The sequence below is a fragment of the Acanthopagrus latus genome, chromosome 17 (assembly GCF_904848185.1).
Source record: "Acanthopagrus latus isolate v.2019 chromosome 17, fAcaLat1.1, whole genome shotgun sequence".
Classification (NCBI taxonomy): Eukaryota; Metazoa; Chordata; class Actinopteri; order Spariformes; family Sparidae; genus Acanthopagrus; species Acanthopagrus latus.
The window spans coordinates 18,755,809-18,783,380 of record NC_051055.1 but is presented as its reverse complement, the minus strand read 5'-3'; the positions used below and the strand labels follow the sequence as shown (position 1 = coordinate 18,783,380).

The following is a 27,572-nucleotide window of genomic DNA, read 5'->3' as shown; positions in this document are numbered from 1 at the left end:
TCGGTCCTGCACCAAACACTGTCTACTGCCAGCTAGCTGGGAAGCTTATTGTCATGATGGGAAAATTAAGATTATATCAAAAACTTGAATGCACTGATCTTTTTTTTTTTTTTTTTAAATATGTGAATCCATTTTTTCATTTCTTGCAGCTAATTATTTCATTAGGAATTATTCTGATGAGTGACTGAAGAAATTAAATATAATAGTGAAACATTCTAGGCCATCTCATCCCTATGACAGTTTTTCTGTTATAATCTAGCTAGAAGGACCATGAACAAGGTAGCAAGTTGGATTCTATGTGGTCTGAACCCTGTCCAGTGAGCTGGCAGTGCTATTGAAAAAGTTAACGAAAAACTTGGCAGATGGTAACAAAATAATCTTTTGTCTCTTTGGCAAGTGTGTATTCCATTCAGAAAACTGCTCCCCCATGAAGTCGGGGTAGATGGATGTGTGCTGAGTTTACCAGTAGGAGTCCTGACCTTAAATGGCGCTCTGTTGTGGTTTTTCTAGTTAGAGGTCGGACATTTCAGATTCTGAGTTGTCTGGAACGCAGTGTCAGGGGTCAGAAAGCAAATTGTTCAGGCTACAGCTGTGGGAATAAACAAACAGGTCAATGCATTGTCATCACCAAACATAACTTTTCAAACCAGCTGGAGTAGACTTTTACTCAAGTACTATTTGTATGGCTGACTTAAATGTAACAGTAGTATTATTTTAACATGGTAACTTCACTTTTACTAAACTATGACTTTTAAGAACTTCATACAACACTACTGATACCATTTAACAACACTCACTGGTTCAGAACGACCCCGCAAAGAGGCTCAGAGAGGAGAAATAAGAAGGTCAGTGGAGAGCATATGATTCCTCCTGAGAGGGGACAGAAACTCCACATCTGGACACACCTGCAGGGAACATTTGTAACTAGTATTGTGATCACAGTGTGGCAACACTTTAACCACTGTAAAATGCTGAGTTGTAGGTAGGGGGTGCTGTAGTGCAACGTCTCAGGGTGCTGCCTTTCTGCCTGTAATCTTCTTCTTAGATAAGGTGCACATTGAGAGCAAGAGGAAGACAAAAGATAACCATCACAATGTCTGTCCCCCTGAAGAATACCAAATACCTAGGCAGAGTGCAAGAATTAGTATTCATTCACTGCATTACAAAAATTTGACTTAAAGTGCATAGGCTTAGTGTAGTGCGTCTTTATCTCATACATTGACTGCGACTTGTTTATGTCCGTCGATGTGTGTGTACCATTGTTCCAATGTAAAATAGCCATAAACTGGCAAAAGGTCAGACTGCCAGAAAGCAGAATAGTTCTAGAAATAAACATTTTAAAGTAATGATAAAACTTTAACTCACTAAATTCTTTTAAATATGTGTAAATTAAGATTACACACCAAAGGAGTAGTGACTCTTTTAAATCAAACTGTCAGGGGAATCTGTTTAAAGCACCCGCATGGTTGACACAAATATTGATATTTAGTGCTAGGGTATCCATAATTGTATCACAAGAGGAAGAGATTCGATAAAATGCTGTACCAGTATTTTGTTCAGGTTGTCGCTGAATGGAGCAGTGGCCTGTTTGGTCAAAGAATTGATCTATTTGTGCATTTATCCATACATCTATAAACTAGCATTACTTCTCTCAGGGCTTGCTGTTCTTCCTCTAGACTGGAGTAGACCATCACTGTTCCAAGATGCTTTAAGCCTGCCCTGAAACACCAGCCCATCTGAGCGACAGTTTAGTTTTGTGTGGTACATGACCACAGTTAATTTCTCTGCCTGAATCAATGTAGAAAGACAGGGATAGCAGGAGGGGCTGAGTAGTCACCAAGAGAAGTGTTGGTGGGGTCCACTCGCACAGCCAGAGCTCTTTGTCTCCTGCAGACAAAGCCTGGATGCCAAAAAATGCCAGAATCTGAAGTCATCCATGCCATGTTATGAGTGGGAGGCAGGATGAGATGGGAAAATCGATAGTGAGGGGTAGAAAAAGCATTCACAGACATGGCTAGATGAGTTTTTACAGTATTGATCCGAGCAGTTTGCATTCTTGTCCCAGCTTTAAACTCGGCAAAATGAAAGTTGCAGAATGAAAAAGTGATTTGAAAGAGGATTGGGGAGAAAGACAAAATGAAGGACCAGACGTTGTGAAGAGATTACAAGAGTTTTACAGGAGAGGGTGTGGGCCTGAAGCAGTGTGTGTGTGTGTGTGTGTGTGTGTGTGTGTGTGTGTGTGTGTGTGTGTGTGTGTGTGTGTGTGTGTGTGTGTGTGTGTGTGTGTGAAGTGACTGTGGAAATTTTGTACAAGGGAGCACCCTATGACACACGAAAGACAGGCTGACCTGGCCTTCCCACTCTGTACAGGGATGCACAAAGCACATTGGACAGACCTGGAATTCAGTGCACACACATGCACATACACACATGGCGTTTTGTTTATCTGAGTTTATCCTCTGCCAAGGACGGAGCCGTTGCACATCATAAGCACCCAGTGCACAATTAACTGACCTGAACACTGATGAGCAGAGTCTGGCTGACCTCCAGCAGAGCAGAGCCAGTGTCTCGGCTGCTTGTCAGACCCCCCTGGGAGTCCACGGTGACGAGTCGTGTCCTGTCACACGCTGACACAGAGAGCAGGGCACAGGGCAGATGGCATCTCTGGTACACAAGACAGCAACACACAGTGGTCATGACAAACTGACAGAATGTATTTCCCATTGCTAGAATGTATTCAATCCTTTAGAATAAAGTGTCAAAGACATTTCCGCAGAGGCTTATTCAGAGTCTTCCAACTTGATGCTCTGTTAATGCTAATGTGGATACATTAACGCTTCACAATATCAGAAAACATTGCAATATTTTGGTCTTCTGTGTTATATATTGCAACATGAAAAAGGACAGAAAAGGACATTTCACCAGTTAACTTGGAAAAGCTCAATAGACCATATTCCCACAGTGGCCATTTACCTCTGATATTATGCTTTGGTTCTGGAATGTCAAATGTCATGCTGCTGTGTTTCAGGTTGCAAGTCCCTTAAATGTAGGAAATCTGACAAATTGTTATCATTTCTATTTCAAAATCGCTGCCTTGTAAATAAGGTCTTTAGAAGAAGTCACCATGGTTACAACCAATGAGCAGCAGCTTTGGAAGTATATATCAAGCGCTGAAATCTTCACATCTTCACAAAATACAAAATATGAGAGTTGAGCTGATTCACCTTACTTGACATTACACATACTCAGTGTAACTATTGCACACGGGCACACTGCAATGTTGATGCTGAAGTGATTTTTTGTGCAGTCCTAGCACACATGGAATCTATTTGTATTCAATTTGTAAGATTAAAAACAATTGAAGATTGGACATAAAAATATTAATGTGAATATGCAGGTGGTAATTGGATTGTTAAAACACCATTTGCAGCTCAGTCACAGTTTAATTGCACACTGTATTGGTAATGGCTTTGATGACTCTGCTTGATCTGTAGCATAATCAGCAGGCCATTTGCATCCACTCCCCATTTTCCCCTCAGTTGATTATCTTTTAACTGCTGTTGCTTTATGACCATTGATACAGTCTACCCTAAACTGTGTTAAACAATGTCTTACCTCGAAAAGATATCTTTCCACTACAGGGAAACATTAAATATGAGTGAAAATCAGTTTAAACTGACTTTAAGTCATATTACACTGCATAGAGACAGACCGAGGAAAAGACAGGCAGCAAAAGAAGGATATTTAGCTTGGACAGGTTTACATCTACCATGTCTTGGCAAAAGGCGTTAAATATGATGAAATGTGAGTGTAAGTGTGTGTGTCCCTCGTGGGCTACATCAGGGTGTCTGTTAAGGTTTAAGGTGGGTTTATGTTGCTTTCTTTCACAGAGGCAGTTGGAGTAATGGGCCCTGAGCTCGACATTCAGTATTGATAAATTAGTAAACATATGCTTAAAAGACACACAGAGATTTGCACCACACACCTGCATACACACTTGCGCACAAGCTTGCATGCATGCACACAGAAACAGACAGGAACACACACACCACATGCACCACTGCAGGAGCGAGGGTCACTGTGATGGATGCTCTCCCTGAATGGCCATGAGTATTAAAAGCCCGGCGACCTGGTAAAAACAATCAGTCATGTCACTTTGTCACAGCTCCAAATTAATCATTCCTGTGTCTGTGGTAATTTCCTGCATTAATTATTCTGACCATGTAGCTTAAATAGTCTGCAAGCGATGAGTGTGTCTGCCAGCACCATGTGTGAAAGAACATTTAGGGATATGAAGGGGAGTTAGAGGAGTCACTGAGAGGTAAGCGAGGCTGTGAGACTGCACCCCCTTCTGGTGAAGCGCTGCTAGCTTCAGCTCCACACCCTCTGACACGGGAGAGGAATGAGGGGACTGCTACAGGGTGAGGATGGACCAAGGATAGATAATTTCTAGTCTGGCTCTTTTGGTAGTGAAATTACAATACTGATTACTTGTTCATATCATTCATCAAAGCAGTGAATGGAGTGATGTGATTGAAGGGAGAAAAACAGGGTGGCAGAGAGAAGGTGTAAACACAGACTGTTTCAACCTACTGAGAATGTTTGAGCACACTGGTTTGTGTTGGCTAATTGCAGCCTAACTCCTAATGGAGGAGAGAGATAATGTGCTAGGACTGCTGTCAATGCGTGACAGAGAGGCTCAGAAAATGTAAATATATAATCACTAGCCAGATGCCACTCAGTTGTTTTGGTAAGCTAAGTTGTCACTGAGTGTGTTTGCACAAATGGATTATTTCCTCTGTCAGAAAGTTTCTGCAGTTAGAAAAACGCATCTGATTTGCATACTAATACATATTTCAACTGGAAGTTTACATAAAAAAGATAGCAGATAAATTATGTATTTGAGCAATTATTTATAAAGGATTCATTTCAAAAGTACACAGACAATACTGGCAAAAAAATTATGAAATTGAGTGCCTGCGCTACAGTATGTTATATAGAGCGGATGCAAAGCTCCATTCATTCATATGCACAGATTATGGTGATCTTTATTTGTGCATGCATTTCACGTAAGGCAGGGACCACACAAACACACTCGCAAAAAGCTATTTACAGTCTCCTGTCCACCTGACCTACATTCTCCTGGAAAGTGAGGAGCGCCACACCAACACAAAGTGACAAAACAGGTCAGGGAACAGAGACACAAAAAAGAAGACCTAATATCTGCCACATTTGTCAGGTACCAAGCAGTTACAAAGTTAATTATCAAATTGTAGAATAAGAGACATCATGCAAAGATGGAGATATAGTGAATGCATGTATGGTTTCATTCTTAAGTGTAGAACTGCAGATCAATACAGAACAGTTAATCTCAAAATCCAAACAATCAGCACAATAATTGATGATACTTCAGCGGAGTATGAAATAAAAAAAAAAAAAGATTATGGATTCATATGATTTTTTCACATTACATCAAGTCCCAAAAAATCAATCCCACTTGAATGTCCAATTTGTAATATACTCAAGCCTATTCCTGTTGGAATCACCCAATCAACAGCTTTCTCTGAGCTCATTAAAAATAAACAGCCAGTGTGAAGTGCATGCTGATTGCTAATCAACAGTTTCACAAATGCACGCATGCAAGTGTGTGTTTGTGTGACTTCCCCTGCTTGCCATCCTTTCTAGCCCGAGTGGAAACTCCTGTCTGAAACAGACACAAATGGTTGCTATGGAAACCACCATCACTTTTCTGGCAAGTAACTGGGGAGGGATGGGGGGTGGGGGGGAGGTGGACAAAAGATGAGAGTTCAAATGAATCTGAAATTCTAATGGAATCCTCTCTGTGTATATGTGTGTGTGCATACAGTGTCAGCATCTGTCTACCAGTGCAGAAGTGTGATAAGCAGAAGGTATGCCGCTACCAGTGGGGAGGTAAGATGGAAAAGAGCAGAGGAAATATAACTGGATGCAGAAACTTGCTGTGCATGTGGGACTGAGGGCAAGGTTTGGGTGGGATAAAGAAGGAGGAGGACAAAGAACAAAAAAAGAAGCAGAGAAGCTACAGCCCAGTTTTCAGCCCCTTCTCCTCATTTGATGGCAGACAAACACTAGCCACAGAGAAAACGCATGCACAAAGTTAGTATAATAATGCACCCAGAGTACTGATGTCAAGGGACAACTCTAGAGTCGGCTACGCTGCTAAAAATATCTCATTTGACTTGAACCAAATACGAAAGTCCCACCTGGATGCTGAGAGCTAGACGAGTAACACTGCCGGCATGTTGCTGTGGACCGTTCCTAAGGTGTAATTGGCTGACATCCCCATACAAGGGGGCAGAGGCCAAAACATCTGACCTGTCTCATATACAATGAGGTGTCACATTCTGACACTGGGGCACTGCCTCAGAAGCAGAAACCTAAAAGAAAGAGAGAAAATGGAACCGTGGACTTGGAATTAAATGTTTAAGTGGCAATGGGCCCTGGCTGTGAGTATAGTATGCAGAGGAGTTACAGGTAGCAGGGGAAATGGCAACAGTTGAAGTCCTGTCAGGGGAGGAAGCAAAGCACAACCCCCCGGTGGCATCATTAAAAACCCCATCGTCTTTCCCTTCATCCCGATTCAACTGAACAGTCTGAAAAATAGGTCAATTACCAACCACTGCTCTCTTACTCTCTCTCTCTCTCTCTCTCTCTCTCTCTCTCTCTCTCTCTCACACACACACACACACACACACACACACACACACACACACACACACACACACACACACACACACACACACACACACACACACACACACACACACACACACACGTCCCCTGCACACAGCCTAAGGGGAGTGTGGGCGGCCAGTGTTGCCATGGAGCTAAAACTGTACTGGTCTGCTTCTGTGGTGATGGTGACATGGGCATGTCCTGGACCCACTACCTTAACCTGAAATGTCATCAAAGTTTACAAATACTGTCACATGCCGAGTACGCAGCTGACAAAAATGAAAACAAGAAGTCTTTTAAGCATCGTGGAAAAAGCACAATAATTTATTGCACGCTCCCTCGGGACAACATGAGTAGCACTTCTTCAGCGGCATTGGTTCTTTCTAAGAATGATAATCCTGTTTTATTAATCTGCCAGGCTGGGAATATATGTACAGTCCACTTTACTGTATAAATTCCTTTTTGGGTGCTGGCCAACCTTCTAAGGTCTTGGCATTAAAACTACACAGACATTTATGGATTTCAAAAAAATTAAGGGGCTGCAGTACAGTGAGGGTGAGTTAGATTTTAATGCCCTGAAAGCTGACTGCACAACTATAGCTTGATGGGTCAGGTGAACATCTAATAGTATGTAATCGGATCTGTTATACCAACAAACACACACTTTGATAATAATTATTTTATCCAGTATCGCTAATGGAATGATTGTGTTAGAGTACTACTCCAATCGAGTCTCTAATGGACTTAGTATGAGAAAAGTTGATTGATCAGAAAAGGCAGAAAGAATATTGACATAACCTACTGCAACCTTTAATGTGTTCATCCTTCCCCATTAAATAAAAATGTCTACGTAGGTGTTTATGAAAGGAGGAGATGGCAGTAAGTAAGTGAGGCATAGTAATGTGTTTCTACAACTTTTTGACTTACTAAAGCCAGAGACGACCGGCCACCCTCATGCAAGTGCCTGTCTATGCATGCACACACATGCACACATGCACACACACCCAGTATCTTCCACCCAGTATCTGATATACACAAAATCACCATCTAATGCATGCACAACTTGGACTGTATTTGTAATACCTGAAAATCAAATAATGCTATGAGGATTTATCAGGAAGCGGTGTGTGGCCCACAACTGCTTGTTAAAACAAAAAGACAAAGACCTACAAAGTGGCCCTGGATATGGGGAGGAGGAGTCGAGATGGGTGGGGGAAGATTGGTAAACTGGACAACACAATGTTTTCTCTTCCAGCAAACTACATGACCTGAAGAGAAGAACAATTTATAAAGAGGAAGTGTGAAGGTGAACAAGTCAAGATGTCACTGTTCAAGTACAGGACAACAGGAAAGATGACCGAAGTCCATGCAGCTGCTCTTTCCTGTTATCCTGTAGACACAAATGCAGAACAGGACGAACTGAAGGCGCTTTGCACAAAACTATACTCAATATAGAGGCTTACATTAGGCAACATGAAGGTAATCCAAAGAGACAAACAAACAGAACAATCTAATGTAGAAAGCAGATCAAAGAAAAACAGGCAGGTCTATAGAACAGGAAGGCAGAAATGGGAACATGGCTGGTATATGTACTCTGGGACTGAATGAGAGACAGGTGTGGAAGGAGGAGCTGCTTTTTCTAGATAGTAACAGCTGGAGAACAAAGAAAAAGGCAGGAAAGAGAGAGATTATTACACATAGCAGGCAGAATCGAACCTAGGCTGCTGCGGTATGGACATCTGAAGACATTTGGTTGAGACACTGGGACTGGCAATAGTATTGAGATCACCTACTCACCATTACTCACCTAAAAGTACAAATGCCATACTGTACAGATACTACACTTCAATTACACTTCATTAATTAAAATAATTTAAATATTGTCATCAAAATATACTAAAAGTCTGAAAAGTAGTAGTACCACCTAACTGTCAGCCTTTTATTGTTATATATTTATATATGGTAGTTTTGAATTGATATTACTGCTGCATTTAAGAGTATGTTGCATTTTACTACTGCAGTTGTTTAATGTCAAGCCAATTTGAGCTATTGTATACAATACTTTGTAACTTAATTACAGCAATGCATGATGTAATAAATTACTAACAAATGTTTGCAGCATTTCTTGCCCTGTGAGGACATTAACTTGTAAATAAAGCTCAGATGAATACAGTAGCGTAGAAGGTACATTATTTGCCTCTGAGATATAGGGAAGTAAAAGTGACATAAAATAACAACTACAATAACTGAGCAGATGTTCCCCTATGCTGGGGGTGGAGTGTATCCAGTCTATGAATCATAGTCTCTTTCCCACTATTATTTCTCCTTTCATCATTACCACGGCAACATCACTGTCACTCTCGGACCAGCTCTACCTGCATCAACACACAAGAGCAAATACAATCTGACTTCAGTACTGACTCTAATCCTTCTCATCATACATAGATAAACACACACGTGCACGTACAGACCTGTACGTGTTAAAGGGCCTGTCCCTCTGGTTGCCAGGGAAACACCAGGACATAAGGCATCAGAATGAGGGGTTCATGAATCTCCACTTCCTAGTGAATTGTGAATGGTGGAGTCATCAGAGGGGTTTTACTGTTATGAAAAGAATGGAGAGGAAGCAATAGCATGTGTGTTTGTGTATGTGTGCATTTGCTCCTGTGTTGTTCGTGCAACAATGGGGAAGAGCTACACATGTTCACGACATAACATTTATTTGACAGAGGCTCCCAGTGTTCCACTCATCTCTACTGTCAGCACAAAGAGAAATTAGAGATAAAAGACCCTGTTGCGATGGGAACAGCCTCCTGCTGACAGAGCCTGGTGACATTTGGGCCGGTTGTTATGATGATGACATTATAGTTGATGGATGTATCACATGATCACATGATGCACAATAACTCATGAGCCATCCTCCCAAATAATGGAGTGTTGGGTAAAGTCTCTGCTTTTAAGTTTAATGAGGCAGCTGGACTCCACCGTGCAGACAGAGTAGCAGGGAACACAGAGCTCAGCACAATCAACAGGAGGAAACAACAAACATACAGTACACATCTGTATTGTTCTATTCTTTGTGTGAAGGCACACAGGATCAAACTTTTCTCAAACATCCAGCAAAAGCTCTCTTTTGTAAGTTTTGAGAGATAAGAGAGAGGATTAGAATTCTAAATTATATTAAGTCACCTTAATAAAGTTGGGATGAAGGGTCAACTCTCAAGCGAAGATGGATGCGTTCTTTAGATATTCCTTAAGGACTATCTGGGCAATAGTTAATGAGAATCCCTATACCACAAAAAGAGCAAAAATTAGTGTTGTGAAAAAAAAAGTAAGTATGGCATATCTTGGCTAGACAGCTGTCAATGTGGCGGTGTCCTGGTTCACACTGATGACATCATTATCTCTGTCTGGGTTTTTCTGTTCTAAGGGCAACTGGTAACCCCTAAAAGCAAGGGGCAGACCTGGGTGGGCTGAAGAAAGGAGAGTCAAATAAGGGAAAAGAAAGTTATTACTGACTGACTGCATTTACGCCTTATAACATACAGTACTGTAGCTTCCCATTTGTATTTCCCATAAGCATGCACACCTCATAGTATTTGCCAGTGTATGGCTGTATTTTAAATATGTCTTGGTGCACCTGAATGACAAAATTATGTGCACCAGTGCAAAATATTATTCTGGAGCCCTGGTTACATTTTTTTTTCTGGATTGGCCTTTTTTCTAGGATTTTGTAAAATGTTCTTGAGTAATAAATGTTCGTGCAGTAATATTCTTTCTGCAAAGCATGGTTTAATATGAATAAAAACATTTCCCAATTTCCATTTTCTCTGGGTCCTTTGCTACCCTTGGCTCAAACTGCAATCCTGAATGACTAAATGGGTTTCCTGTAAAATGAGGAGACAGCTGGAGAGAGAAAGAGAGAAGCAGAAAAACTGGGTTACGGACATTACCTTGGCCTGATAATTATAGAGCACAATCATGACAATGAACATGGCCTGAGAGAGATGATGAATGCCGGGGCAGCATAAGAGCCTTTCAGTAAATAACACAGATAACAAGCTCATCACATCTGGGTATGTGCTGTGCCCAGGGCAGAGCAGTGCCTCAGGCTGCCTCACTTTCACACCTCTGCTACTCTGTTTTATTTTAACCACAGGCCAGACACACATAGGCTGGGTTCATGTGATTCCTGTTTTATGAAAAAATGATAATCAATTTCCTCTGCTATAGACAGATAGTGTAAATGCTAAGACTGCCTTCAAGCTCAAGTAAAAGTTTAGTGTGTGACCACATCTGGGACAAGCATTCATGTTTAATTTAAAATAGCTCTGACTAGGGATACACAGTTGATCAAAATGTTATCCAAATTGAATCATCCAAATTGCAAAGGCTGACATTTTTTTTATTAGGATAAAATGTGTGACAACATACCATTAATAATCATGCATAGTGGTGATACAGAGATGCCCCAGCCTATAAAATAATATTCTCCAGACGTAAAGGAACATGTTTGTTTGTTACAGAAACCAGCAAAAACCACATTCACAAATTACCATTATTACAACAATATAGACTCATATTGCAACATCTGTCAATAATAATGGCATTATTGCTTCCTCACATATCCTCCAGCCATAGCTTTGACTCAACTATCATTCGTCAGTAAGACCTAAATATAAGGAAGGCGCTGTTGTTAGGATCTCAATCCTAACTCATTATTTCACATGGAGTATGGCCAGTGAGCAATTATGGAAACCAGTTGGTACTTTTTTAGTTTGGCATATTTTGACAATCTGCACTCAAAAAATGCATTATTACAAATAGCAAATACTCATGTGTGTGGTCCTTTTCCAGAATATTCTGAACAGTGGTGCCATCACTACCCTTTCAATTAATGTAGGCTTCCCATTTGAAGTCACCGTAATTGAAAATGTTGTAATCTAAAGACATTAGTCTGAGAAATCCACATGGTCTATTCCATTTACAAAGGAAAAAAAGGGTAAAATGAAAGAATTTTATTCAATTTCCTTGATTGAACCTCCCAAAGGGATTAATAAAGTTGTCTAAGAATAAAATCTAAAGAGAAAACAAATGTCACCCTATTGCAAGGCTTGTCTGCCTATTGTGAGCATTATTTATTTCTAAAACTTTACTTCTTCACCCACACTTTGCTAGGCCTGCTTTGAAAGATTATAATGCTAACAAAGGGATTACACTAATTAGAATGATGAGGACTTACAAACATGCAAATCCTAAAACAACCAATGTTGTGTTTTAAAATGCATCTCTCACTGCAAGGGAAACTTCCAACCAGGATTTGAATAACAGAAAAAGTGACAAATAGGGTGAACAATCTTGCAGAATGACTGAATAAGTGACTGGTAAGGTTGTTATGACAGCCTTTATAATCAGTTAAGCAAGGGACTTCATTGAATCCATAACACATCAGCTGATGTGAGCACAAAATGGCTTTTTTCCTCTTGTGTTTGTGTGTTTGTTATTTATTTTTCCACAGTTGTATTTGGTTATTCTTGCTGGCTTTAGTCTAATAAAGTTTTAGGAATATTAAGCTATTCTTTTTGATTATTATACTCAGTTTGACTATTTATTCTCTATGCCAGCACAGAGGTCACCTAATAATTGTAATTTATATTCACTATTACATTGACTCCTTTCAGATAAAGGTTGCAGGAGGTTTACTGCAAACTTAATCAAAACCAACACATGCCCGATTCAACCATGACATTTTCTCTAATTATAACTTAATTTATTTAAATTAAAACAAAAATCATTTTTGCTTGTCATGGATGCAAATGCACTGAAAAACAAATCCAGCATAGCTACTTAGACAGCCATCCCCAAAAAAGATTATTAAAATGTGAAACTGCTCCCTACTTTTGATGAAGGTAAAACCAGACTATTGCATACCCACCTGCCCATCCAAATGTCTAACACGTGTCTCCACCTCCACTCACCCATGCTCATGCTGTATGATGTTAGCAGTGTTTGGTACCAGTATAGAGGACACTGATGGAGCAGAAACTGGGACCTGCTGGCTGCAGGTAAGGCACAGATGAACAGAGGCAGCCTTGGACATAGACTGAGGCTGGACACAGACTGTCTCTGTTCTGGATGCTTTCCTGGGGTTACACACATGGATTAACACACACACACACACACACACACACACACACACACACACACACACACACACACACACACACACACACACACACACCAGCATGTACCAGACTACACCGACTTTCCTCTGTGTTGAAAAGGGTTCAAACAAAAGGCAATTAATCCCAACTTAAATAACCATTAAGCGCTGATAGACTTTGCACTCAACACCTGTTAATATTTGCACTTTGCTACTTCCTGCAAAACCAAATTTGAACCATATCTATCTTCTTTTTTTTTTTACTCAATGTTTTAGTTCAATGTGTGCACTGTTCTTACTTGTGAGTTCTTACGTAATTGCCTACATACTTATTTCATAACCTTGTGAGACAATGATGAGCTCATCTTGGCTACAAAGAAGATAAAAAACACCCATGGCAGAAAACTTACTTATGTTAAATTTGATACTGTGCCATTATTACCAAGTCTGCTTCGTTTATTTTCATGGCTTTATTTTTCCTCCTTGTTCATAATAACCATCATTCTTTTACGTTTTCAAATTCCCAAGTACTTGAGGTTCCCTGTAAATAGTTGGTGTCATTTCATTGCTTGTATGAGTAACGAGTTGTACAGCTTTGAGTTTCATCACTGTCCTTTAATTAAGTAAAGGACAGTGATAAGTCATTTAAAAGAAGGCTAGCTAACAGCACATTGTGACTCATTTTGACAAAAATGTATTTGGATACTAAAGCTTCATTAAGCCTTGCTGACTAAGATTAGTTCAAAGAAGCAAAAGTTATTGCAATAGACTGAAATGTTAAGTGTTTTCGGTTCACCATGTGTACTTAGCAATATCTTATAGTAAAAAGAACTTAGTAATGTGAAGTTAACTAGCTAACATTACCCTATTGTAGCTACGTTTTCCAAAGTCTATCAAGTTTTCCAATTCAGCTAAGAATAAGAGTTAACTATTTTCACATAAAAGGCTCGAAACTCCAACACCTAACAGTTTGACGCCCAAAGACAAATTAATAATTAAGTCTTTGAAATATTATTGAAGAAACAAAATCTACTCACTTGTAAATCCGCGACAAGCAGCTGTCGGATTCTTCAACCGTCGAGTCGCTGTCCATGGTGCCGTCTCCAAATATCGCGAGAGGACGAGCAACGAAATGGGAGGTAATCCTTTTACCGCGGGGCATAAGAGAAAGTTGGCCCACATTTGTATATATATTTAATTATATATCTAAATAACAACTCTAAATTTAATTTGTTACAGTATGTATCGTCTAGATTGTATTTCTTCTGTGGAGACGCACAAAATTAAACGAGAAATGTGCTTATCATTGTCCCACACGGATGGAAATAGAAGGCTAAACTGAATAGAAAGATAGCCAATGTACCACGTGAAAGTAGAATTTCATATCTATCTATCTATCTATCTATCTATCTATCTATCTATCTATATATATATATATATATATATATATATATATATATATATATATATATATATATATATAAAATATTTAAAAAATATATAAAATAAAATACAGCGACACAGAAAACATGGAAGCTGTGATGTTATAGATATATACTTTATTAATTCTCTCTGATAAAATAAAATTACAAAATAATTTCAACCTCAAACGGCACTTTCCTTGTTCATAATTATTTAACGTATTGTTAATACATATATCATAATTGTCATGACGAATGAGAAGAATACTATAGTTTAGTAATATTAGATATCAGCTATAACTGCGTTTAATCATAATGGTAGAAAAGACTAAGCAATACAAAGCTAGATTTCGTTAACAGCATACTATACAATATTCCAAGCGTATGTAATTCAGTATTCCGGCCACAGCGTGTCGCTATAAGACAGTTTTCAATAATGTCTCCATTGCAAGGGTAGGCTTGTCTCCTCTCCCATCACACCGTTATAATTCCTCAGATATACCTTAGTCTCTCTTTCTATGTTTTATTGATTTCAAAAAACAACTGCTCCTTCATGGCCATTCATCCTTTGTAAGGTTTATGTGTGTTCCCTTGTGTTCATCCGTAGTCCACCTGGGTCTGTTTTTAAAGCAGTGAAGAGCAGTCCATGTACAGCACTGTAACAAGTCCATGCCCAGATTTTCACAGTTATTCCCTCAGAAATATTGTCAAGATATCTGCAACGCCTCCTGCTATCTTTTGTCCCCAGTGACAGCAGCGTTCCCTGCCTCTTATTGAAGTCCATTTAAGAGAGAGCACTTTGGTTGTCGAGGTGTGTGTATATCTGTGTGTACTACGTGTGGGTGTCTGCTCCTGTGTCTGCATGGCAGTTTAAGTGATCGAGCAAGCAAAGAGTGTTTTGAGTGTATTTCTTTACATGGAATACATTCATGATAACAGTGCGTTGTTTTGGGACTGCAAGCTTGAAAAACAAAAAACAAAAATGGCAGTCAGTAAGGTCTTCTTCCCCTCAGAAAAAGGGTCACAGACAAAACCATACACTGTGAAAAAATATTAATCACATCAACTTATAATCACACAGCTAACCTAATGACTGGATTTTTTTTCTTCTTCCATAAAGTCAATTAAATTACTAATGCAAAAATCTATTCTTCTGTAATTCTACATTTTATCAGAGAATGAAAGCAAACAAACACTACAGCATCCCAGTCAATCTGACTCCTCTGTCTTCGGGCCACCTTTCAGTAAGAGAATAAGCAGATCATTTATTATTGATGGACAACGTTTTGACTGTTATTTTAACTGTCTGCAGCAGACCTCTGGGTAGATAGTCTCCAGTTAATTTAATAACATAAAATGTGGAGCATTAAGCTTGTGCAGGGCTCTGTCAGTTGTGATATCATCCTCAAAATCAAAACAAATCGAAATGCCACTTCAACAAATGCTCCCGTCTCAAACCTAGTATTTCATTTTGTTGTAAATTTTCTGAGGTTTTCGTAAGAAACGTTCACAGAAATGAAACCAAACCAAACCCACAAATACACTTAAAACATCAACTCAATCGGTAATTCAATTAATGCAGTAATAAAGCCTTGTTGTGGTTGTGTCGGACTGTCATCTGCTATTGTCTCCATCACAAACAGACGTTCTGATGACTCACACCCTTCAGTGTCATACCGGCTTATTTCCGCCCGATGTGTAGTTCGTGTTGTTCAGTGAACACTTCCGATTCTCCCAACCGAGTAGTTAAAATGTCACAACTCTGCATCGTAGGCCTAAACTACTGCATTAGCTCACATCCACAAAAGATAAGTCGTTTGGATGAACATTTTTTACAGTGTGTCTACATTGCTTGGCAGTGCTCTGTGGAGATTGACAGTGCATTGAGTGCTTGGCAGTATAGGCTTTAGTATTACGTTGTGGGCTACTACGTTAATGTATTTGTGTGAGTGTAAATAGGGCTTGCGTCATGAAAAGTATTCACGTTTTGTGCTGTGTTAACTTGTATTGCGTGGATGGTGTGAGATATAAGTTGTGTGTGTGTGTATGTATGTGTGTGTGTGCATGCCACTAGTTCTTTTTTTTTTTTTTTTAAATCATGGTCGTATTGATCGAACCTTCTGTTAAAGGGATGCTCGTTGACACACAATTAGCATTCAGATAGAAAATACATCATAAGGATAAAAAGTCATGGTCATTAATTCCTGATGAAGGGAGAGAGAGATTGCAAGAGGGGGGAGGAAGGAGAGAGAGAGAGAGAGAGAGAGAGAGAGAGAGAGACAGAAAAAGAGGGGGAGAGAAAGATAGAGAATAAAAGGCCCTTTTTTCAGTAATTGGAGTGGATTCCATTTAGGAGCTTCAAGTTCATATAATTATTCCTCGTTATTTCTCCTCCTCTCTCCTTCCCCCTCCTTGTCCTCTCTACCTCCATTTCTCACCCTCTTGACATTCTTCCTCCCCCTCGCACCTTTTAGAGTCTCCATTTTATCTCCATTCTTCTTCTCCTTACCCCGTCAAGGAAAGAGCCCCAAAGTCCCTAACATGTCTCATCATTCACACAGGCACTCCATCTTAATCCCATTATTTTTTCCTCATAGTTCCGTCTTCATCCCTCTCTCATGGAGCGCTAGTTTCTGAGGATCACCTCACATATTCTCTCTCCTCTCTCTCTCTCTCTCTCTCTCTCTCTCTCTCTCTCCCTGTTTTCTCTCCTTATTTGTCCACTCGTGCTCCTCAGAGCTGTCTTCAGCAGCTAGAAGTGCAGGTGTTGAGGTTGGGACTAGCCTCCAGGCTCCCCTCTGGGCTCAGTGGTGGGGGTGACAGAGGGGACTCCAGGGCCAAGGAAGGGGCCTGGGACAGAGGCGGTGCTGGAGATGGGACCTGGACTGGAGAAACTGAAGCTGGAGCAGTGGTTAAAGAGGAGGCTGGGGACAGTGGGACCACAGCGCCTCCTCCTCCACCACCACCTCCTCTACCATCCCTTGAGTCCCTCTCTCGGAGCAAGTGGACCAGGGCGGCGTGCTGGGCGCTGAGGGTGGCCGAGAGGTGGGCAGGCAGGGTGTTGAAGCCGGCGGTGAGCTGCTCCACCCGCGCCTCCAGGGACAGCATCTGGCGCTCCAAGTCCTCGCTGCGGTCGTTGAGCTCCGACATGAGCTCATACATGACGCTCTGCATCTGTGAGAGGAGAGGAGAGAGGAGAGGAGAGGAGAGGAGAGGACAAGAGAGGAGAGTGGGAGATGACTCAGTGCACACGGAGTACTTCGAAGAAGGGAGACAGCTTGCAAATACGTAAACAGGAGTATAACAAGGCTTGCTTCACTAGAGCTTTTTTGGAGCAAATTCTTTTGTATTGAATAAGCAGTCAGTGAAAGTAATAGAGAGTGAAGCAAATGTGGAAAGAGGGCAAGCACGAGGCTGGGGATGAGTGAGTAAGGCACTGTGCAAGAGGAAAAAATGTCCAAGAGGGAGTAGGAGCTGGAGTGAAGAGGAGGCTGGAGGGAAATCTCTGTGTGGGCGTTATAACATCGCGAAGAAAGAGAGAATAAGAGACAGGAGAGAGAGGCTGAAAGGAAGGCCTTGTCCCTGCATTGCACATCCTGGGCCTCCGTAACCATGGTAAACGCACAAGTGGCCAATTGAGATGGAGTCATTGAGATGGCATAATTGCAAAATATTTGGTGCTAAAGGCAGCGCTTCCTGGAAAGACACACACACACACACACACACACACACACACACACACACACCCTCGCTCGATCGTTTTCCACCCTCTTATTCAAGTCTCCATCTCACTCCCTCTCCTCTCTCCCTTTCACGATCACATAAACACTCACACACAGACTCACACACACACACACACACACACACACACACACACGTGTGCGCTCACATTCTCACTCAGACACCCACACGGTAACAGAAAAACATGAGCGCTCCCCTCCCTCCTCTCATTTCCTCCTCGCTCTCTCACTCAGTCATCCCTGTTTTAACACTTGTTCCGTTTGTTGCTAGGAGACACAAAGCCACATAAACGGGCAGGTCAGCACTGAAATGGAGGAATGTTGTTCTATATTTTGGGGGGCAAAGGCATGCTAGGTATGAATTACTTATCTGTACGATGGCTGTGTGTCTCACAAGTGTGTATGTGTGTCTCACCTTTGAGAGGTCCACTAGTGTGTTGGCCTGATCACTGAGTTTCCTCTGCTCCATTTTCACACTGCGTAATCTGCAAACACATACACACATGTTAAATACACACACACACACACACATAGACAGTTAAAACCCAGTAAGTACACAGTGGCCGGTCCAGAGAGCTAATCCCCTCGGGTGTAGACGACAACAATGTGGAGCGGTCACCTTGCCTATTTCGGCTTCATTTCTACCTGCAGTGTGTTGCCTGAGTTGGATGTGAACACCCCGCGAGCAGACAGTGTGCCGCTCTGTGATCACTGTAATTTTGTGTTGAAGGTGAAAGTGTACATACATTTAAATAAAGGTGCAATGCCTACAATATGGCCACCTGTCGAGGGTCACCCCAAACAAATGGGGAGCAGCATATCACCAAACCGCTTACTGCTGCTCAACAAAAACTGTTCTAGCCATCTGCAGCTGCCGTTAGCTAGTTAGCTCAGTTAGGCCACGCAGCTAGCAGCCATGTTAGCTGACTCGAGTCTGCCTGGAGACGACCTGACATCATGACAGAATTCACCGTATCCAGGGCAATAGGGCGAACTGCGAACATGGCTGAACACCGGTCTGGGACTGGCAACAGCCTCTGAGGCCAAAGGATGCTAGTTTGACAACAGGGGATAGAGTATGGAGGTGACTGTCAGCGTTACTGACGGAGACAGGCATGGACATGAGAGGTGTGAAGTGGGAAAGAAGCGAGCAGGGGGCGAGGAGCTAGAATATATTCTTACTTTTCTTAGTCAGTGAATTGAGGATTTTTTTTCGACCAAATCGGAAGGTGATTGTCGAAAGACAAACCAAAATGTTTTGGTGAGATTTATTTAGTGTCTCTTGACAATGAAGGGAGTGTTTTTTTTATTTTTACGATGAGGTAACGAGGCAATTAAGCTCGACACAGTTCAGTAAAAGAGACCAACTTGAATTCAGAAATTGTACAGTTGCATCTTCTGTTTATATGGAAATAAGTGTAGAAATATTTACTTTCTTGACATTTTGTGAGTTTATGTTGCTTATTTGTAAGGGATAACACTAAAAATGTGAAATGTATCAAACTAGCCACTTGCATTCACCCTATTCACCCAGCTGAAACTAAGTGGACTATCAGAGTTGTAGCACGAGGATGGACCGAGGTTAGCTGGTTTGCATGCTAACATCAGCAGACATCTCTGTGACATTCTTCACCTTCTGTAGATCATGTTCTTGTTTTTGTTGTTTAAATTAAAATTCTGAAATTCTGGCCTTTCACGTTGTGCCTTCAGTGTTGAAATAAGACAGAGACCTCAAAGGTGGATTATGCCATTGTGTGGAGTACATTTTACTTTGTTTTACTTTGTTTATATGTGGCTGACCCTGCCAACTTTGTCGAAAAACTTATTTCAGGATTATTTTCCTGAGAGAACAGCTTGTTTATTCACTTAAGTCTGCAAATATTACAATTCTGACTTTGAATTTCTCCTCTAAAACTACTTAAAGCTTTAAGATCTAGAGTGGAGAGAACAGGGCAGATTTAATATCAAGAAACCTTCAGGGGAAGAACACCTATGGGGAAACAAACTTAGGGGAAGAAAATTAGATAAGATACAATAAATCGCCTTTCTTCACTCCAATTAAAAATAGGACCTGGCTGAATCTCAAACCACAAAACAATAATTAGTGAACTGAAGGTCTAATCTGTGTTTTCATACAACAAACCCTGTGGCTTCCTTCATTATAATGAAGCGCGGACTGATTTTATGAAGCTGCAGACTCAGAGGAACTTGTCTCCTTGTTACATGGCCCGGGATAAAAAGTACTCATGTGCCCTAAAATGACCCTGCCACTGTGTTCATAGAGTCTCATCGACAGTCTTTATGTAACAATTAAAACAGCCTGAGGTCTCTTGACTCTCTTGGCTTTTTGAAGGCACTTGTTAACGTTCTCCAGTCTAGACCGAACTGTTAGAAGATCAAAGAGGCAAGCAACAAAGACGAGCCACTTAATTGTGATGCCGAACAGTGGATATACAAACATCTTTGAGTCAAACAACCTTTAACAAGACAGGCTCCCTATTAAAACGTAACTAAACAATGCATGATTAAGTTGTGCTGTACGTATCAACAACACTCCTCAGCAGAGATACTATGACGATCAGAGTGTCTAATAGTACACAACGCACTGATCGTCCTGTCCCTCAACTGTATTTGCCTGGAGTGAACTCGCCCTTTAGTAGATGATGATTCATTTTATGTGTGTGTGTGTGTGTGTGTGAAAGAGAGAGAGAGGGAGAGTGTAGGGATTCATGCACTTTATCGGATTATCAATGTGATTCAAACTGTGGGTGGATAGAAAGTACGGCTGATTTCAAAGGATAAGATCAACTGCACTGTTTTGTGCATGTGCGTGCTTCTGCATGTGTGTGCTTCTGCATGTGTGTGTGTGTGTGTGTTAGGTGTGGTCTCACTGATGTATAGCCTGGAGGAACTTCCGCTGGTGTTTGCGGACTCTGGAGTGGTCGATCTTCTTCATCAGCTTGGTGTGTTTGTAGATGAGCCAGGTTTCCCTCAGCACGTTAGCCGCTGCGTTCTTTATCTGCTCCCAGACGATCGACACACACACACACACGCACGCGCGCACACACACACACACACACACACACACACACACACACACACACACATTGTTAGCAACAGGTAGCCCTTGGCAACTGAAGCAGGCAACAGGTTTACCCGCCCCTGTTCTCTTTCTCTTATTCCCTCCGTTCGCTATTGTCTCCCTGCAAAAGGAAAAAAAAAACAAACCATCGTTCTCCTCTTAGACGCTGCCCTCATTCTCTCTGTCTTCTCCCTTCACACACCGGCTTGCTTGCCAATGCCTTTCATAAACAGCTCGCTCCTTAGGGAGATTTGGCAATGAGAACCAACAGGAGTCTCTCCCTCATGCACGCTCCTCTCTTTTCTCTCTGTCTGTCTATATGCCACATTATATCGTAGACCAGCTCAGGTGGACTGCATTATCTTGGCTGGTTGGGAGTCATTTACATCAGCACCATTGTGGTTCATTAAAACCAGCGATATTCCATTTAATCATGACATTAACGGAAAGAAACAATGGCGGCGTTACTTGCTGCACTTAAACTAGCTGTCAGAAACAATCCTGATCCCAGCAGAAGAGACTGTTGGGAGAACAAGTCATGGCAATGATGCTCGGCTCAGTCAATGGCAGGACGCTTATTTTTCTTCATGTTACTGGTCAGACAGGCTTCAGATGTCTTTGAGGTTGATGCGATTTAATAAAAAAAAAAAAAAAAACAAAATCGTTCAAAATGTCAGGCTCAAGATTGATTCATGTGGCACGGATCAGGCTTCTACCACATGAATCCATCTCCATATCTGCAATCTGTATGTTTCGTGCACTGTATGTGCTTATAGGTTGCTATGTAATTATGACACAGGGGTATGACACCCGGCACAAAAAAAAAAAAAAAGCGCGGGTGGATACCACAGAGAAGGCAGAAGGGAGAGAGAATCTGTAAGGACATAAATTGAATGAGAGACTTCAAAGAGATGCTGAGCACTGAACAAAGAACAATTATACCCCCGTCTGAGGAGCACAAAAGACCCCGGCAGCTTGGCTAATCAGCACCTATCCACCGCAGTCAAGGACTGCTCACACGCATGCACACCTACACATACACACGCACAGACAAACACACTATTGGCTACGGATGAAGAGAGTAGGAGGCTCTGGGCCTTGCAGATGTGTTTTCAATGACACCGAGGAAGTCAAACCGAAAGGAGCTAATCCAGCACACTATGGATAATGTACAAGACCGCTCCAGGAGATTGGGCCACACAGCCAACCAATCACTCTTGATGACAGTCGGCCCCACAGATGTATGATCTCTCACCTTTATACAGCTCGTGCGCTGTCAAGATATTCAAATATAGCACGTGACTCTCATGTGGATGAAGTTTAAAAAATGTTTACGTTGAGTTCACATGCCATGACAAATGGGATTTGGATGTTAAAGGGCTGGAGTGTGAGGTAAACCCTGCCATCCCCTGTTTCTCCCTCTGAGCCTCAGCTCCCAGTGTGTATCAATAGGATTACAGAACTCCCATCCATGTGGCAGGGACAGGGACAGGCACAGGCACTGATAGAGCTGCAAAGATCTTGAAGGGGCATCATCAAAATAAAAACATTTTAGTACGGCAACCACTGCCACATTTATGTCAACATCACTCCTAATTTCTTGATTAGATATCTTTTGAACCCTCCTCTTATCTCTTATCTAAATTTATGTGTCAGATACTTTATGTCCCTTTGTCGACTACTTATTTGTGCCCCATACAATCAAAATACCTCTTACCCGGCTGGTAAAATGTACAAATCAACATAAAATCACACTGATTGGCCTGAAATGGGAAAGAAGGATCTTATTAATGTTTCAGTGGCTTCATTACAGAGCCCCGGGGTGGCTGCAGGAAGAGAGAAAACAAATATCCGGCCTGCGTTTTACACTTGAAATGCAATAGCGATGCACATTTCGAGAGATACAATCTGCCCCCAAGCATTTAGAGACGTTAAACATTAAAAAGATAACAGGAGGGTTAGCGTCAAATCTAAATCACAAGTACTTACATTGTTGGATATTTGCAACCGAGTGTCAGTGATAGTCAGGAAAAAGTTAATTTGTCCTGATTATGTGGGAACAAAACACACTTTCTCGAGTTCTAATCATGAGCCAGGTTACTGAGGAGCACATTTAATACCCCTCATATCTACAGGCCCACTGGTAAATTGATATGTCAAATCCTATTTATCGGCTGATTAATCATTGCGGGCTGAGTGAAATATGATGAACGATGGCATCTTGTGCCTGCCTGGCTGACTCGCCGAGGAAGTTTTTCACACAAACTTCCTGTCCAGCAGTGCAGAGGGAGCCTGTTGCTCTGCTTCGGGCCATTTAATTAGACGATGCGAACGCTCCACCCTTCATTCAAATCCTGCGAGCTGCTCCACATGCAAATAACAGGGAGTGATGATACCACACTGTTTGTGTCTTGCAGCTAATTCCCCCACAACACCACTCAGTATTTTTCTTTCCCTCTCCTCCTGGGAGCTGATGTAGAAACGGCGGCAAAGACGGCAACTCAACATGAAGCACAAAGAATACTCCGCAAGAAACCAAACGACGGCAGCAGCAGCCGTCCCCGGACCATATGGCTTGTACTTGGGCAACCATGTTGGGGCCATATGGCTGGTTTGGGTCAAATATCTGTTCTGGCTGCTCCCCTACATGGCACACCTTATGGCAGGTACAAGAGAAATCTGTGAAGGCAAGGGGTTCCCACACCTCAGCATGTTGGGTGGTTGATGACATATTGCTGAGTATGAATCAATCAGTATAAATAGATATATTTTAGAAATGTCATGACAGTAAACACGGGCGCATTCTTAAAATAGGAGTACCAGCTCTTTAAAATAAGCATGGACTTGAATATTAACATATTGGTATCTAGAAATAAAATAATTTTGAAAAAATTGATTCGGCTCTGACATTTCATTTGTTGCTCGTGGAAGAAAATAATCAACATTGTTTTGATTCATCTTCCGCAGTGATGGAGACATTTGTCAAGCATCAGAGGGAAGAGCCGAGACGCCTGACCCCTGCCAACCCAGGAGAGCATTAATGACCTGTGTATGCAATTAGTAATTATACGCTGTGGTGCTAGAGATTCAATGGTGTTTTCAAGGAGAGCACAAAACATAAACAAACAGGCCAATTACCTTGGCAACAACCTCCCATGTGGCACAGTGACACGTGGCCTCACCTGCTCTGACCTTCCTTTCACAGCCAGGGTGACAAAAGGAAAAGAGACAAGTCACACACACACACACACATGCAGACGCACACACACACACTAACACAGTCACACATCCCCGGACGCCCAGAAAACACAGGACAGGAGAGGGATCACAGAAAGCTTCAGAATAATAACTGTCTTCTATTAGTTGTACTCATTTTTTTGTCTCCTGAATGAGGTCAGAGGTGAGAAAACATTCCCAGCGCACCACGGAGAACCTCTCATGAATGTCGACGGTGCGCTCTTATGTGGTTAAATTGGTAAAAAAAAAGTGAACAACATCAGAGAGATGTTTAAACGCATTTGTGGAGTGTCAGATCAATTTCTGCCGCTGTCACAATACGTCCACACTAATAATGATGCGTCGGAGAATCAGTTATTTTTACCGCGCCGAGCGAAGGCTAGCTTCGTGGAAATCTTCGGGGGGTCTAGATTGCTCCCATTTGGCTAGTGGTGTAAACATTGGAAGGCACTGCAGCGCCTCCTCCTTGGCCGGAGCCCAGAGTGTACTCTCTGAATATTCAGGACGGGTTGAAGCTCTGAATATGCCACAGGGACTTCTAAAAGTGCTCTGAATTAACCAATGGCCTGGAGTGGAGGCAGAATACACAGTCGGAGTGCAGATTTATAGAAAGACCTCACATTTTCAACTTTGGAACCCGATTTGAAAAGCTTGAAATAAAAGTACTGACCTCAGAAACACAAGGTTAGCCGCATTCACAAGGTCAAACCGCTTTCTGCTTCAGCGAGTGGGATTTAATAGACATGGTAGTGCCATCCAAAGGAAGGAGACACCACTTAGCCTACTGTACAGTAAGTGTGTCGCCTTTTTGTCAGTGTCGAGGGCGCTCTTTGAATGATCATGGCAACGTTCTGACTGGATAAACTTCAACAGTGCTCTGAATTAACCAATACTTCAGTGTGGAGCCACACACGCATGCCAGCCTTTAAAAACACACATTGCATCGGGACAGCAAGCCCTGACATCAAACGTGTCACACACCATCGACTTAGGAGCCACGTCAACGGTTATTTAATTAAGACCCGTGTTAATCCTATCAAAGGGTGGGGAACACTTCACTTCACTGAACACTGCATGAAAAATGAACCCTGTGCACTGAACTCTAGATGATGATTTTAAAGCACATGATAAGGTTAAAAGGACCTCGGCACCCAATCTGCACCGCACAAGATCTCAAGATTTTCGACTTGAGTCCTGTCGGGCGTGTCTGAAAATCAGATCTGAGGATGAAAGCGGCGAAGCCTCAAATGATGCAAAGTGAAAATATTTTGAAGTGTGTGTCAGAAAGTGTCAAAAGCACTGCACGTATCTGGACTCAAAATGATCTGTCGGAGGAAGGGTTTATTTTGCTGCGTGCCGGTGTAGAAGTCTGTTTGGTTCTGCGTTAGGCGCTGGTGAACAACCACACCCGACACCCTTTCTTTACAACACGACACACACGCAACGACAAAGACAATGACATCAAAAACACAGATATGACCAGGAACACGGTTCACTGGCTGAGCGCTTGGCTGATTGGCATTTAATTGACATTCTTGTTACGACTTCAAAGGGAAGGAATCACCAGTTCACTGATGTAGAAGGCCAGTGTATGTGCTTTTGTGCCTATATGTGTGTGTCCGCACACATATGAAGATGGCAGGATGGAGAGTCTGCTGTTGCATTATTCATTACCGAGCCTTGAGTGATTGTACTCTCTTGTTACACTGATATGGCAGCGAATGGCCCCCACCATGTAAATCAATGTGGATACAACAACTTCAATCACTGGTCTCTCAGTAATAGAGGGCAGGAGACAATTACCATCGCATAAACCCAAGACCCTTTGAAGGAAATGTCACCAAGCAGCATGCTGTATTGAGCTGAATGGAACTGCTCTTTGGCACCTCCCTTTACCTGACGACTGGCTTTGTTAAGATGGTGATTTATTGATTTTAGGAGGACATTCACATTGAAATGTTTGATACTCTTCTTTATGATTTAAGATGTGAATAAAATATGACCCCCAACAGTTTTTTTTTTCAAATCTATTTCAATGAATGGCAACGCAATGGCTTATAAAAGTTACACAAAAAACATTACTTTCAATTGGACTTCAGGAACATGAGACTACGGTTGCCAGGGGTTACGTGGAGAGATTGCAGAGTAGCTCAATTAATTTCAAAATGTAATCATGAGTTGATTTTGGATACATTCACATACTGTGGGCTATGTGTTTAATTAACATACAAATAGGATTTGCAAATTGGTGTGAGGCTGAATCTTTAGTTTATTTACTATCACAATAACCAGCTAAGGTAATAAAACAGCCTAGTGCAACCATTCAACCAGCCTGAGTCAGTTTTAGCAACACCATGAGCTCAAACTAATGAATTAGGCTCTTCCCATTCCAAATTGGCACAAATATAACAAATATAACTCCATTTCTATGAATAGCTTGAATGCAAAAACTCAGGCTAGTTGTTCTGTGATGCTACATGCTAACACGGGTATGCTGATGTGCTAACGTGTTCCTAACAACGCTTATACACATCACATTCGGCCTTTATGTAATCTGGGACATTATAAGACAAGAGAAGAAAGCACTAAAAGCATTTGGAATAGAGAAGTGTGTAACACCAGAGACAGAGGTTGTATGACACCATTCCCACCTCTCCACCAAACCCAATTGCCTGCTCTATATCAGCCGGGTGGACAGTTGAGATAGTTTCAGAAAGTTTCAACTTTTGGTGCAGGTGCAGAGAGACTAATACACGGGATTATAAAAAAAAAGGTTAGACAATTCAAACATTAGACATGAAAGTTGACAAGAAGCCCCTCGTATTGTTACTTGTTGGAAAAACACTTTTTTAACCTTTTGGGGCAAACTCACAAAACTTTTCAAATGTTATATATTTATTTATTTTTCACATTTGAGTTGTGATTCTGTACATGTAGTATTTTTGTCCTGGTGACCATTGATAATTAAGTTAAGGCTCTCTTCCCATTCATTTTGATTGGGGCATGGTCTGGTTCTTTGTTCTCTTCTCTTGTTTCTGGTCTTACCCAAAAGAATAAGCCAAGACTGCTGCCTAAAAGGACTTTGGCATGATGTTAAATGTGCATCGACATAGCATGCTAACATTTACTGAGGCTAATATCTGCTCAAAATTAAACGGCAGCTCATCCATCAGTCAAGATATTTAACTAAGAGCCAAAGATATCAACTTGTTGGT

General features: G+C 41.6%; 1 protein-coding gene and 1 long non-coding RNA gene across 5 annotated transcripts in view; both read right to left on the bottom strand.

Moving 5' to 3' along the window:
• Positions 1-431: 431 nt before the first annotated feature.
• On the bottom strand, positions 432-13,991 carry LOC119006240. 3 transcript variants are annotated; one of them, XR_005070726.1, is made up of 6 exons: positions 13,915-13,991; positions 12,693-12,857; positions 9,904-10,002; positions 2,515-2,664; positions 798-905; positions 432-589 (listed from the first exon to the last, which is right to left on the bottom strand). It is a non-coding gene; the product is annotated as an uncharacterized LOC119006240 (long non-coding RNA). The 3 variants fall into 3 exon arrangements; XR_005070727.1 differs by lacking the exon at positions 9,904-10,002; XR_005070725.1 differs by lacking the exons at positions 432-589; positions 798-905; positions 2,515-2,664; positions 9,904-10,002 and adding an exon at positions 10,482-10,620.
• A 1,453-nt stretch (positions 13,992-15,444) lies between these two features.
• kcnn3 (potassium intermediate/small conductance calcium-activated channel, subfamily N, member 3) overlaps positions 15,445-27,572 on the bottom strand; it is a 47,728-nt gene continuing 35,600 nt past the window's right edge. The window contains exons 8-10 of one of the 2 annotated variants that reach the window (XM_037074738.1): positions 20,930-21,057; positions 18,454-18,523; positions 15,445-17,472 (exon numbers count right to left, since the gene is read on the bottom strand). In XM_037074738.1, coding sequence (XP_036930633.1) covers positions 17,044-17,472; positions 18,454-18,523; positions 20,930-21,057 — 627 coding nt within the window. In that variant the 3' untranslated portion in view covers positions 15,445-17,043. The remainder of the gene's footprint in view (positions 17,473-18,453; positions 18,524-20,929; positions 21,058-27,572) is intronic. The other variant, XM_037074740.1, reaches the window with a different exon arrangement.